Raw genomic sequence first — 15826 nt, forward strand, 5'->3', positions numbered from 1 at the left:
GACCTGAAACCAGGAGCCAGGAGCTTCTTCTAGGTCTCCCATGTGCATGCAGGGTCCCAAGGCTTTAGGCCATGTTCGACTGCTTCCCAGGCCACATACAGGGTGCTGGATGGGAAGTGAAGTAAACCACTGGGATTAGAGCCAGCACCCATATGAGATCCTGGCCTGTGCAAGTGAGGACTCTAGGCTACCATGCTGGGCCTGGCTTTGTTTTGTAAAAATGAAGATTCTTCCACAGTAAAGAAAAAAGAATATGCCTTGACTGCTCTCCATGAGCCAGCATGCAGGTGGAGCAGTGGGCAGGCCTTCCAAAACCAGGGTGTCTTTGGGAGGAAGAAATGTCTTTGCTTTCACAATATGCCTTATACACAAACCGTCTGGCTCCAATTCTATGAAATCTGTGAGATTGTTCAGTGCACAGCTGTTAGGCAAGAGGAAGGAAACTTACAACTGACAGTTCAATCATAACATGCACTTTGCCCCCATGGCGATTTTCTGGTTTCATGGCCCCTACAGAGATAAGCATCAGGATTATTTAGAAGGAGGAGCAAGTGCATGGAAAGAAGCTGCATGGAAATGGAAGCCAAGGAAAAGAAGGGAAATAAGTAACAAAAAGAAATAGTGTTGGCCTATGCAGAGGGAACCTGCTTTGCAGAGACTGAAAGGAGCATGTGTAGTTCTTGTCCACGTTGGAGGATGTTCCTGGTACTCAGTGACGTGCCTTGGGAGAACACAGTCATCTCCATGCTGAAGCCTCATGCAATTAAAATGTGACAGTTCTCCTCAGCATTCTCATTCTGCAAAATCATTCTGGTACTGGGTCTGTGAGCTGATGTTTACCTAATAGAATGAATTGCCTAGCGAAATGATTCTATCAATGAATACATGATTGTCCCATGACTTACTTTAGGGTGGAGATAGAACGTTGTAGTAGTGGGAGGTGGGGGGCAGCCTCATTACATGACTGTTCGGAGAATTTCCGCCTCACTCACCTTTTGCTTCCCAAATCACTGAACCCTAATCTTCTTTGGCCATCAGCCTCTGTCACCCACACCAAGATTCAAAAACTCTACAATTCCCCACCTACGTAGCCCTTTGAGAATAGCTAGTAAGATGAATGAGTGTATTAAAGGAACTGCCTGAGAAGAGAATATTGAACACCAACCTATGAAAAAAAAGGTCCTGGATCCATGATAATGTGGTGATTGCCAAGTGAAATATTCCGTATTACACAGAACACTGAATCCTACAGATGACACTACTATTACATATGATTGTATTAAACGTTACAAAGGAAAAAGCCAGACTTTGATGAAAGTGTGAATGGATGTCTAGATGGGTCCAGAGGCAAGATCCAAACCTCAACAGTTTAAGAAGAAATTCCCTAATCAAATATTTAAACTGAACTTCAAAGGATCAATGAGTACCAGATGAATAACAGTTGCTCTAGTGGTTAAGACACTGGTGGAGGGGTCAGCACTGTGGCCACTACCTGTACCTTAACCTGTACTTTAAGCCATTACCTGTGATGCCCACATCCTGCATGAGCATGGGTTGGAGTCCTGGCTGCTCTACCTCTGATCCATTTCAAATAAATATTGGTAACAAAAAATCATTGAGACATCACACTCCGTGTCAGAGTTCCTTCAGTATGACACAGAATGAATCATCCAGACAGAAAGCCAATAAATCTAAATTCAAGTCAAATCATGCTATCCAGCAGATGGGCTTCACAGACAGTTTGCATAATATTTGACCTAATATCTACAACTACACACTGTTCTCATCAGCATTTGGAACCTTTTCAGAATTAGACCACGTATCATGCCCCAAATCGAGTCTCAGCAAAAGTCAAAAGTATTTTCTCACCCTAACCATTGAAAAGCTGCCATGTAATACTGTCCAAAGCTTCTCTGGGTAGCCAAATGAGTACTGCTTCCCAAGCCCTTGCACGACCTGAGAAATTCTCCACTTAGACCTGGAACTGGCACCAACTCATCTGTAGTTCTGTGCAGCCCATCCTGGGAGCCACTGGTGTCCCTGTACTGGGTGTAGCATCTGTGTAGATGGATTCATAATTGTAGTGTGTTTACCCATGACTGGTCAGGCCCTGGAACTTTGGACCTTTTCTCACTGTTTCTCCCCAGCCCCATCAGACACAATATGAATTCTCTACCCTCAGACACACCCAGCCAGCAAATGTTACCTGGGTCCTTGCAGTCTCAGGAGCATCGGCTTCTCCTATAATTAGCACATAGGAGAGAAACACACATGAATATGTGTTACTCATGATCATAGGCACATACATACATATGTCATTACAATTCCCTGACATGCACACAGGTGCACATTTCCATGACACCCACATAGTCATGCAAACACCTACATGTAAGTGCACCATACATCTGTTGGTCTTCAACCCTGAGGCTATAGAGCCTGGAAACAGCAGGTGGAGGTACCAGAAGATGCCATTTCTTGCAACAATATCAGAATCAAAGTCAAAGAGAGGCCATCAAGCTTCACCGGAGATAAGATTCCTCTCCTAAACCCAGTGTGTGTTTAACAACAGGTTTCTCTCCCACAGTCCGTGAACAGATCCGCCTTTCATATACCCATAAGAAATACAGGTTTACAGCTCCATGAAGTCTTAAGGAAACCTGATCTAGAACCTCTGTCTTAAACAGTAATAGCAGTGGTATCATGTAACTTGGTCTTCAGGTGTGTATGCAGACAACATTCATTAGCATGAAGAAAACAGGTTGGTGGAAGATGTGTCTAAGGGTCACAAGTCAACATCCCCCAAAAATCTCAGCAACACTCCTCTGATTCTCTAAGTTATTTCTCATGAAAGTGGAAACGTGCTTAAACATTTCTTCAGTCTGTACACTGTTGGAGAAACTCATGACTCCAATAGCTCAAGACCTCTCTGAACTAAATGCTGCTGGCTTGTGTTGGCTGTTAGATGATTTTATCTCTCTTTCACTCTCCTTCTCCACAAACACGCTGCTTCCTCCCACATGTGTTCTCTAGTAAGCTGATGAGTGTAGTCTCAACCACACTCCCTGAAAGCATATGGCTTCTACCTTCTATGTCCTCTGGTGTGTGATGAAATGTAACTTCTGTGTGAAAACCCTCCTACACTCCCTTCAAATTGAGAGCTTCTCCCTTGTGAGTCTCTTGGTGCCTGGTGAGGTGTGATTTTTGTGTGAAGCATTGCCTGCATTATTTACACTCATTGGGTTTCTTCCCAGTTTGCAAACTCTCTGGTGACAGATAATAATCTGTGACATATCACTGATGCCCTACAAACAGTTGCCATACTCAGTCCCTACTCTGTTTGGGAATGCTACCTCTCACAGAAGATTTGAATGCTTCCTCTGCATTCACTGCCTACCCTCTTGTGGGATCATCCTCTTTTTCTCACTCTCACTCGAGGCCTCCACTGACTTTTGGGTGGAGGCTGGAAGAAAAAAAGAATGGCCCTTATTTCTCCCTCTGCTTTTTTGTTTTTGAAATGGGTTTGGAATTTTTATGGACCTCTCGTCCTTAACTGTGTCATGGCATCTATGTGGATCAGATGGTGCCCATCCCCTTGAGAATGGTTCCCTGGTTACAGGAGCTGTCTTGCAGATGTTTCTGAGAAGTCCTAAGAGCAGGAACTAAGGATGGCATGTTGAATGAGGGACTTGTGACTGAAAACGACAAGCGAGCACAGGTAACCAGGATGGATCTCGGACTACATTGTGTCTTCCAAAATAAGATGGTTTGAGATTAGGACAGATACAGAGAAACAGCCTGGCTACCTGCTTTCACTTGGGTTAAGCCTGTCCTACTATTTGTTCCTCATGTACTAGCAACAGCTGGCATCCACCAAGTGATCCTGTGTGGTACGTCAATTATCTTCTTTTTTTTTAATTTCTATGACAGCTTTAGAAATCCAAAAGTTCTGTATCAGCAGATCTTTTCACAAATGAACCGGCCCAATGCAACCCAACTACCATTCTGTAGTTTCACTCTTAAACTTCCTTCATAGCTTAGACCTCAGGGACCTCTACCACATCTGTTGAGGATGTCCTCTTCCTTCATGTTTCCCTGTACTTCTCTGTCCCCCAAAGCCTTCACTTGGATCCCTGGCACTTTGTCTGAAAAGTTACTTGAGGCTATCTTTTTGTGTTGAAAAGAACTCTGATCACTCAGGGTAGAATTTCCTTCTTGACACTCTTTATGAACAGGAAGAGCTCTATGAAGGAAGAAGCCACACAACAGGAGATCCACAAATTTGGAAGACACATTTTGTTAAAGATGAGCACCTATGAGTAGATCTGTGTTTCTCAATCCAAAATAAGTGCAACTTGATGTTTTGTGTTACTGCTCTGGCTAGGCAAGGGACAGTAATGCCCGTTCCTGAGTCTGAGACAACCTAACTACCACTGACTCATGCCTACGCCAAGGATTGCTTTTCCTCCCTGTCACACAAATCATGTGAAAGACTATCGTCAGGTGTCATGCCTCTCTGTATTGACCAATCTCAGCGTTTGCCTATTTTCCATGCATTGGACCTTCCCACTTCAAAGATTACTCCATCCATTGACTGACTAGCTCTCTGACCCCAATTTCAGATACCCACTGCCCTCTGATAGATTTACACATAAGACTCTATCAACCTCAGTGAGATGACCCAAATCTCCACAAGAGTCTTTTTTACTCAGGAAAATCTAGACGGGGGAAAACAGCGTGGTGGTGAGGTGCGTTAAGCTTCAGACTGCAGTGCTGCCAGCTTGTATATATGATTGCTGGACTCGTAGCTATGCTGCTTCTGATCAACCCCCCTGAGAGTACATCTGGGAAAACAGCAGACTATGGCCTTAGTTTGTAGATGCCACTATGTGCGAAACCTGAAAGAAATTCTTTGGCCCTGACCTAAATCTGGTCCAGCCCTTGTTGTTGGGGCTATTTGGGAAATGAGCCAGCAGATAATGGATTTCTCTCTTCCCTGTTTGTAGCTTTTCAAGTAAATAGAAAGGTCTTTCTAAAGAGGCAAACAGACATGAAAACCAGACCTATTCTGAAACACTTGGCTGTGCTCATACTCATATTTCACTCAATTGTATTATTCAGCAAATCTCCATTTCCATGGACAGTCTTAAGCACAAAATTCACATGACAACATCCCATTGAAACAATGACTAAATAGAAACATATGGCTTTTTTTTTTGGAGGGGCCGGGGAGCATGGAGAAAATGTAAAATAAACTGTTCATGATCCAGAGGGAACTTCCATAGTAGAAGAGCTGCAAAGTGACCAAGACCTTGTTTTTTGTGTTGGGCCCTCTCCAAAGGGGGTGTTGTGGGATACTTTTGTGCACCAAGTATTTAACAAATAAAAGAACTAAATGAAAACAGTATCAATTGTTCCCAGGAGTCAAAGACATAAAAATGGGTCAGGATTTGGTTACACTGGTTTAAGTCACTGACTATGACACCTGTATGCCGTAGAAGCATTAGATTGAGCTCTGGTTGCTCCATGTTCAATCTCCTGTGTGTTACTGTACCCAGGGAAAGAGCACAAGATGGTTCAAGTGCTGAAATACATGGGAGACCTAGATGCATTCCAGACTCCTGGCTCAAGCCAGAGATAGTTTTGGCAGGTGCAGCATTAAATCTAATTGCATTTATATATGTATATATATATATATACATATATATTATATTACATATTTATATATATCATATGCAGATACATGATTGGTGTAGAGACAGAGAGAAAATCTTCTGTATTTTGATTCACTCCCCAGTGGCCACAATAACCAGAGATGTGTCCATTCAAAGTCTTGAGCCAGGAACTTCTTCCAGGGTCCCCCATGTGGGGATAGGATCCCAAGGCTTGAAGCCATCCTCACGTGCTTTCCCAGACCACAAACAGGATTCTGGAAGGGATTTGGAGCAGTCAGGACATGAACCGGTGTCCATATGGGATCCCAGCATGTCCGAGGTGAGGACTTTAGCCATAGGATGCCATACTATGCCCTAGTGCAGCTTTTGGGGAATAAAACAGTAGGTGGTGATCTCTCCTTTCTATCTCTCTCTCTCTATCTCTGTGCTTGAGTCTCTTATAACTCTTCCTTTTATTTGATAAGTAAGTCTTTGTTTTTGCTAAATGGAAATCACATTTGAATTGAACTTTGGCAGCACTTACAATACATTTGACTCCTTAGAGTTGAATCACAAATATTCCCAAGGGGACTCCTTTGCTTATTTCAACACAACAGTGCTACTTACCTCTCACTGTTGTGAGCTCTTCCTTTTTCTTCCCTTCTTTTTCTTCTCGTTGCTTCCCTTGATACCCAGCTTCTGGCCATACTCATCCCCATACCATATTAGCAGCTCACAGCCTGGTTTGATGACCTGGCAGGTGTGGTAAAATATCTGCCTATGGTACTGAAAGGCCACCAAATTCTGCTCCTTATCATTGCGGGCACAGTTCACATACCTGGGGTGGAGATAAATGCTGAGTTTGCATGCTCTGTCACGTTTAAATCTCATGTGTTCTGTAATAGCCTCCACCCTGCTTGAATCACAATTCTACAAGAGCTTTCCCTGCAAACATATACCTCTCTCATGAGATCACTGAATTCCCAGGTACAAGTTGTAGATACAGTGTTCATTGTGATAAGTATGCTTTCTTCCTTCCTTCCTCACTAGTCATCCTCAAAACCCAAGCCCACCTTACTCCCACCTTGACTGCCATGAAGCACACAGAGTTTCCCTAAACTCCAAATTTCATTCAGTTTTCTGCTACAGAATTGGATGAGTGGACACACTCCTTGCATCTAGCTTTCCACACATGCTCCACAACTCAGCTTTCCCCAAGGCAATCCTTTGGAGTCCTTTCTCTTGGATCTTTCTCCTGGATCTTGGGAGTCCAAGATCCAGATCCAGAAATGTAGAGGAGTCTTCATTGTTTCTTATCCTCTCACAAAATTGCTCACAGAAACCCTTGTCCAGATACAGCTTCCTTCTCTCATCCACATCCCAGGTTTGGTTTGGTTTTGCTTAATTGATAAAGTTTAGTGTTTTATTTTTATTTGAGAGGCAGAGAAGCATAGAGGACAAGGGGAAAAAGACAGAGATGCCAGGAGAACAGGTGGAATGGGGACACAGAAAGGACACAGTGGCAGGCAGGAGCTTCAACCAGGTCTTCCACATGGGCACAGAGGTCAAAGATTGAGGACATTCTCTAAAACTTACCTGGATGCATGGGGAAGCCACTGGTTTGGCAGTAGAGCAACCAGTACTTGGGATGCAGGCTTCACAGTCACTGCCTTAGCCCACTGCATGTCAATGCCTGTCCCCAGAACCAGGCTGTTTCCTCCTTTTTTTTTTTTTTTTTGTTTTTTTTGTCTTTCACTGTCTCATCGATTGAAGGTCTTATGTCTGAAGTTGTTCTGACATTGTATAATTGTCAAAAGACTAAGAAACATTACTGCCAGGCACCAATTACATGGAATCTCCATGTATTTAAGAAATTTTTGACACTGGAAGGGCTTAATCAATGCTAATTAGAGAAAGAGTGAGTCTAATGGCCCCAGTTGATCTAGATTCCTCAAGGCCCATCTTTGTGTTCTGTTTATTATACATTGTGATTTATGTTATGGTAAGAAAGCAAGAATTAACAGCATCAAAGATGAAAAAGGCAACATAACAACAGACACCACAACCATTAAGGACATAATTAGAAATTACTACAAAGCACTGTACTCCAACAAATCAGAAGACCAACAAGAAATGGAAAAGATCTTAGGCTCACACCACCTGCCAAAACTTAGCCCAGAGGCAACAAACGAACTGAACAAACCCATAACTGAAGCAGAGATTGAATCAGTGATTAAAGATCTCCCATCAAAGAAAAGCCAGGCCCTGATGAAAACGCTACAGAATTCTACAAAACATTCTGAACACAACTAACCCCAATCCTCTACAAACTCTTCAAAACAATAGAAAAGGAAGCAACCCTGACAAACTCGTTCTATGAAGTCAACATTACCTTAATCCGAAAACCAGACAGAGAACCCACAGAGAAAGAAAACTACAGACCTATCTCTTTGATGAATATTGATGCTAAGATTCTCAACAAAATCCTAGAAAATAGACTTCAAAAACACATCGGACAGATCATTCATTCAGATTAGGTAGGATTCATCCCTTGTATGCAGGAATGGTTCAACATCTGGAAATCCATAAATGTGATACACCACATCCAAAAACTGAAAAACAAGAATCACATGATCGTATCAATAGACGCAGAAAAAGCTTTCGACATAATCCAATACCGCTTCCTGCTAAAAACCCTAACCAAGGTAGGCATTGATGGAATAAACCACAACATAATCAAAGCGATATATGAAAAACCCAACGCCAGCATCATACTGAATGGAGAAATACTGGAAACATTCCCATTGAGATCTGGAACAAGACAGGGATGTCCACTTCCTCAAATACTACTCAACATAGTCCTAGAGGTACTCGCTGAGGCCATAAGACAAGATAAAGCAATCAGAGGAATCCAAATGGGAAACAAGTCAAGCTCTCACTGTACACTCTCACCATACACTAAGATCAAATCTAAATGGATAACAGATCTAAACCTACATCAAGAAACCTTCAAACCTTTGGAAGAAAAGGTTGGAAATACTCTGCAAGATCTGGGGGTAGGTCCATACTTCCTAAAAAGGACACCAAAGGCAATAGCAATCAAGACCAGAATAAACAAATGGGATTTCATCAAACTAAGAAGCTTCTGTACAGCCAGGGAAATAATCAACAAAGTAACAAAGCAACCCACAGAATGGGAGAAGATATTCACGCACTACATAGGTGATAGAATATACAAAGAGCTACAAAACAACCAAAATGTCAAAACAAACAAGCCACTCAAGAAATGGGCATGGGCAGACACTTCACAAAAGAACAAACCCAACTGGCAAATAAACATATGAAAAAATGCTCAAGTTCCCTGGCTTTTAATTGATTGGGATGATACTCTGCTGGCTCTGCCTTCCGTCCAGAGAGGGTATGCCTAAGAAGCTGTTGAACTTGACTAGACAATAAGACGCTGGACTCTATTTTTTTTATATTCTTGCAATGGGGGATCTCAACTGAACTTGAACTGTGGTTATGCAACAAGGTGGAGGAATCCACCATGGTGGGAGGGTTTGGGGAGGGGTGGGGAGAATCCCAGTACCTATGAAACTGTGTCACATAATACAATGTAATTAATGAATTTAAAATAAAATTTAAAAAAATATATAAAAAAAAATAACTAAAGCTATCTGGAGCACACCAGATTATACTAACATGCATTCTGTCAGAAGAGCTCTAAATATGTTTCATACTGTCAAAGATCTGCATAGAAAGCTAATCCAATCCTCATGTGTGAGCTTTCATTTAATGCCCCCATAAAAGATCAAAATCAGTTTCCTCAGGACCAGCATGGTAGCATACTGGCCAAAGTTCTCACTTTGTATGCTCTGGGATCCATAGAGGTGCCATTTCTCATCTGAGCAACCCTGTGTCCCATCCTGCTCCCAGCTTGTGCCCTAAGGCAATGCTCAAGGATGGTCCAAGCCTTGAGATCCTGCACTCACTTAGGAGACCCGCAAGAGGATCCTCCTTTTTGGCTTCTGATTTTGTCACCTACGGCAATTGCAGCCACTTGGAAAATGAATCATTGGATTGAACATCTTACTCTCTGTCTTCCTCTCTGTATATCTGACATTCCATTAAGAAAAAAAAAAAAAAGCTTAAGACTGATGTAACTGAGGGTTATAAAATTGAGGGACAGGAACAGTCTGAACTGAGCCTGAGAAGAAAGAACCGGGAGGAACACTGTGGGAAATTCCCCACAATCCCCTGGACTGAAAAAAGCGGCACATAGCAGAAAAAAGAATGCAAAATACTGGGATGAGAAACATGAGAAGGACAAAGAAGGAGCCACGGGCTGCAGAGACTCAAGTGAAATTGGTGAAAAAATTTGGGGAGCAAACCCTGGTGAGTTGTTAACACAGGGAAATGTCCACCATTAGCAGGAGGCCAAATCAGGTGACCGAAATTCTCAGGCAAACATAGATGAGTCACCAACACAGGGAAGTGCCCACCCATAGCAAGAAGAACCTGGGACAAAAAACACGGTGAAATTCAATCGAATCTGGGCAGGTTTGGATCTGGGCAGACAGGTCGGAGAGGGCAACAAGGCACAGAAACAGAGAACTTGTTTGATCCTGGTAGCTGGAGCTCCCAGCACTGGGTGGTGCCAATCCCAGGACCACAAGAAATTCACAGAAGGGACATTCAAAAGCTACTGTAATACCCGGCGATGTGGCCTAGCAACTAAAGCCCTTGCCTTGAATGCACCAGGATCCCATATGGACACCAGCTCTAATCCCGGCAGCTCCACTTCCCATTCAACTCCCTGCTTGAGGCCTGGGAAAGCAGTTGAAAATGGCACAAAGGTTTTGGAACCTGCAATCACATGAAAGACCTGGAAGAGTTTCCTGGTTCCCTAGCCTCAGATCGGCACAGCACCAGACATTGCAGTTCACTTTGGGGTGTGAATCATCAGACAGAATATCTTCCTCTCTATTCCTTCTCCACTCTGTATACCTGACTTTGTAATATAAATAAATAAATCTTTCCAAGAAAAAAAAAAAAAAGCTAACATAAATGCCAGTTTTAAAGAGCCCACAAAATCACAGACCTAAGTAGGGGGAGGGGAACTCAGACACCACAAAGAAGAAAAAAGCAATCTAGGTCTACAAGACCTCAGATCACGCAGTAGGTGGCAGTACAGGTCAACCGATAGAAACCAGCAATGTCCATTATCACATAGACATGAGGCGAGGTCACAAATAAATAAATGAGTCAGAGGAAGGAGCCAGTGCCACCTCAAAAAGTCACTGAAAGGCCTGGTCAATCACAGAGATTACAGATGAAGACTTTGAAGACCTATCCAAGAAGGAGTTCAGCAAAGTAATGATGAAACTCTTCAGAAACAATGAGAAACGATGGGAGGAAATTAAGGAATTCAAAAACCACATAATCACAGAAACAAAATTAGTCAGAAATCTGATCCTTGACCTGAAGCACAGAGTTGAGAGCTTAGTCAACAGAATTATAGCAGCAGAAGGCAGGATATCCAAATTGGAAGATTCCCAGAATGAAAGCAGGCAGATTATTAACCAACTAGAGATACAACTGAGCAAAACCAACGAGGCAATGCAGGAGATGAATGCCACATCAAGAAGTCAAATATCAGAGCTATAGTCCTTCCAGTAGGAGTAGAAAGAGAGACAGGCATACAATCGGTGCTCAATGAAATTATACAGGAGAATTTCCAAAACACTTGGAACATGAACCAAGTCCAAATCCAAGAAGGGCAGAGAACATCCCACAGATTTGACCCAAAAAGATCTTTACCCATATATGTGGTAATCAAGCTCCCGACTAACGAATACAAAGAAAGAATCGTAACGTTAGCATGAAGCAAAGGCTAGCTTACATTTAGAATCAGGCCCATCAGGATCACTGCTGACTTCTCAGAACAGACACTCCAAGCAAGAAGGGAATGGAATAAAGTCTTTCAAATCCTGAAACAGAACAATTGTTAATAAACAATAATGTACTCAGTCAAGATCTTATTTACATTCGAGAATGAAATTACATACTTCTATAGAAAGGAGAAATTAGAAGAATGTGCCAGCACAAAACCAGCTCTACAAAATCTCTTTAGAAATGTGCCTCAGCCAGAGAAAAAGCAAGAAAACCATAAACAAGGATGGAAAATGGGAAGACATCCCCACTAAAGCCCAAGCAAGGAAGGACAATTAGATACCAACAACCTGAAAAACACACAAAACTCAGGACAAAACCGTAATCTCTAAATATTAACCCGAAACACAAATGGCCTAAATGCATCAGTCAAAAGACATAGATTAACAGATTGGATCAATAAACAGGACCTAATTATATGCTGCCTACCAGAGACGTATCTAAGCAGAAAAGATGCTAAGAAACTGAAAGTGAAGGGATGGAAAAAAGATGTTTCATGCCAACCCATGAGAAACAAAGGCTGCTGTTGTGGTCCTAATTTCAGATGATATAGACTTCAACGTGACAAACATCAAAAAGGACACACGGGCATTGTATACTGTTGAAAGGAAAGATCCATTAGGAAGTGATTATCAGGCTTAACATTCATGCTGCAAGTCCAGATGCACCCAGCTATGTGAAACAATTACTTATAGGCGTAAAGGGAGATAGAGATGAACATGCAATAATCCTGGGAGATCTGAACACCCCATTGACACCAATAGATAGATCAAGGAGTCATAAGCTCAACAGAGAAGCTACAGAGCTCACACAAACAATAGAACAACTGGACCTAGTAGATATATACAGAACAGTTCATGCTAAGGCCACAGATTACACAATTTATTCAGCAGTGCATGTCACCGTCTCCAGCATAGACAACATGATAAGACACAAAGCAAGTCTAATTACCTTCAAAAATCAGAATCATACCCTGTACCTTCTCAGATCATCACAGAATGAAACTGCAAATCAGCAATTCAAAATGCCCCAGGAAATACATAAACTCTTAGAGATGGAATAAATGTTATTAAAGGATCAATGGGTTAGAGAAGAAAGTAAAGATGAGATACAAAATTATGGAAATCATTGAAAACTCACATACAGCAGCCCAAAACTTGTGGGACACTGCCAAACACTGTTACAGTAAGCTTATTGCAATTGGTGCTCATGCAAGGCCCAAGAAAGACATCAAATACAGGAAATAAGCACACACCTCCAAGAATTGGAAATACAGCAGCAAAATGACCCCACAAGCAACAGCAAACAAGAAATTTTCAAAGGAAGGGAGGAAATTAATCAAATAGAAATAAAAAACTATACACAAAATCCATGAATCAAAAAGCTGGTTTCTTGAGAAGATAAATAAAACAGACACCCCACTGACCTGACTGACAAAGAAAAAGCAAGAGAAAGCAAGAATTAGCAGCATCAAAGATGAAAAAGGCAATATAACAACAGACAATGCAACCAATAAGAAAAATATTTACAAATCACTACAAAGAACTGTACTCCAACAAATCAGAAAACCACCAGGAAATGGAAAGGTTCCCAGATTCCCATCACTTACCAAAATGAGCCTGAGAGGAAACAGAAGATCTGAATAAACCCATAACTGAAGCAGAGATAGAATCAGTGATTAAAGATCTCCTAACAAAGAAAAGTCCAGGTCCAGCTGGCTTCACCGTAGACCTCTACAAAACATTGCAACCAGAACTAACCCCAATCCTTTACAAGCTCTTCAAAACAATAGAAAAGGAAGCAACCCTGACAAACTCAATCTATGAAGCCAACATCACTTTAATCCTAAAACCAGATAGAGAAATAACCCAAAAGGAAAACTACAGACCAATCTCCCTGATCAACACTGATGCTCAGATTCTCATCAAAATCCTAGCCAATAGAATTCAAAAGCACATCGGACAGATCATGCATCCACAGCAAGTAGGATTTATCCTGGGAATGAAGGGATGGTTCAACATACGGAAATCCATAAATGTGATACACCATATCCAAAAACTGAAGAACAAAAACCATATAATATTGTCAATAGATACAGAAAAAGCCTTTGACAAAATTCAAAATTACTGCATGTTCAAAATTCTAACCAGGGTAAGCATAGAAGGAGCAATCCACAACATAATCAAAGCAATACATGAAAAACCCAATGCCAGCATCATACTGAATGGAGAAAAACTGGATCCCTTCCCACTGAGATCCGGAACAAGACAAGGATGTCCACTATCACCACTGCTATTCAACATAGTCCTAGAGGTACTCGCTGAGGCCATAAGACAAGACAAGCAAATCAAAGGAATCCAAATTGGACGTTCAAATGGGAAAGCAAGAATTCAAGCTTTCACCGTTTGCCAGTGACATGATCCTCTACATGAAGAACCAAGAGACTCAATACAGAGACTCCTAGAATTTCTGCAAGAATTTGGTAAAGTGGCAGGTTACAAAATTAATGAACAAAAATCAACAGCCATAGTGTATATGAACAGCCCCAAAATGGAAGAAGATCTAACCAGCAAGATACCATTCCAAATAACAGAGAAAAGTATGAATCATCTAGGCATAAATCTAACCAAAAATGTAGGAGACCTTAATGAAGAAAATTATGAAATGCTTAAAAAAGAAATTGAGCAAGACCTCAAAAGATAAATCACCTCCCATGCTCCTGGAAGGGCAAAATCTATATCTTTAAAATACTTATACTACCAAAAGCAATATATACACTCAATGCAATCCCAATCAAATTGCCCAAAACAGTCTATATTGAACTGGATAAAAATGATACAAAGGTTCACCTGGAAACACAAAAAACCACGAATAGCTAGAACCATTCTTAAGGATAGGAACTTAACAGGGGGAATCCCAGTCCGGGACTTCTGAACATACTATAGGGCAGTGGTTATCAAAACAGCCTGGTACTGGCACAAAGATAGAGAGGAGGATCAATTATACAAAACAGAAACACCAGAAGGGAACCCACACAGATACAGCCAAATAATCTTTGACAAAAGACAGAGGACAATCCAAGCAAATGGGAAGGTCTCTTCAATAAATGCTGTTGGGACAACTGGATGATAGAATGTTAGGAGCCAGACTTATGGGCCTTGGACTTATAGCTGCTTAGTTCTTTCACTGCTTCAGTGAAGATAATTACTTCCAGGACAGCCCTCTCTTTTATTCCCTCCCCTAGAAAAGAAAGTATATATACGAGAAGTAACAATAAGGTAGAGGTATAATGGTCCGTGTGTTTCTTAGTCCAGCAGACAGGGGCTACCAGCCCAGCATTCCCAATCCGCCCTCAGGGTTTTTGCGTTGCGTCCTGCAGGTTGGGACAATAGCTTGTAGAAACAAGAAGATAGACCCACATTTGTAACCATGCAACAATTTCAAATCTAAATGCATAGAAGAATTAAACCCACACCCAGAAATCTTCGAACTTCTGGAAGAAAATGTTGGAAACACATTGCAAAATTTAGGTGTAGGCCCTGACTTCCTAAAAAGGACAGCAAAAGCACTAGCAGTCAAGGCCAAAGTAAACAAATGGAACTTCAAAAAAACTAAGAAGCTTCTGTGCAGCAAGGAAAACAATCAACAAAGTAAAAAGCAACCCACAGAATGGGAGATCTTTGCACACTACATGGGTGATATGGGGCTAATCTCCAGAATATACAAGGATCTCCAGAATAACCAAAACAGCAAAACAAACAAACCACTCAAGAAATGGGCAGATGTTTCACAAAGGAACAAACCCAAATGGCAAACAAACAAACATATGAAAAAAATACTGAACTTCCTTGGCAATAAGGGAAATCCAAATTAAGGCAACAATGTGGTACCACCTGTCACCAGTAAGGATGGCACACATACAAAAACACCAACAGCATTTGCTGGCAAAGAAGTGGGGAAAAGGGAACCCTACTCCACTGCTGGTGGGGCTGCAAACTTGTACAACCTCTGTGGAAATCAGTATGGAGAACACTCAAACAAATGAAAATCTGCATACCATATGATCTACTAATAGCACTCCTAGGAATATAACCAAAACACTTGCTACACAAGAAACCAACATGCATCCCTATGTTTATAGCAGCACAACCAATAATTGCAAAAACGTGGAAGCAATCAAAATGCTCATCAACAGAAGACTGGATAAGAAAGCTATGGCTCAT

At 41.6% G+C, this 15826-nt stretch overlaps 1 protein-coding gene across 1 annotated transcript in view; it reads right to left on the minus strand.

Moving 5' to 3' along the window:
* Positions 1 to 6341: 6341 nt before the first annotated feature.
* The window catches only part of LOC131478788 (histone-lysine N-methyltransferase PRDM7-like), a gene marked incomplete at both ends in the record, with an annotated part of 152740 nt that continues 143255 nt past the window's right edge, over positions 6342 to 15826 (minus strand). Inside the window, one exon of the mRNA XM_058659366.1 lies at positions 6342 to 6489. Within this exon, the coding sequence (XP_058515349.1) occupies positions 6342 to 6489 (148 nt within the window). The remainder of the gene's footprint in view (positions 6490 to 15826) is intronic.

The sequence above is a fragment of the Ochotona princeps genome, chromosome Y, assembly GCF_030435755.1.
Source record: "Ochotona princeps isolate mOchPri1 chromosome Y, mOchPri1.hap1, whole genome shotgun sequence".
Lineage (NCBI taxonomy): Eukaryota > Metazoa > Chordata > Mammalia > Lagomorpha > Ochotonidae > Ochotona > Ochotona princeps.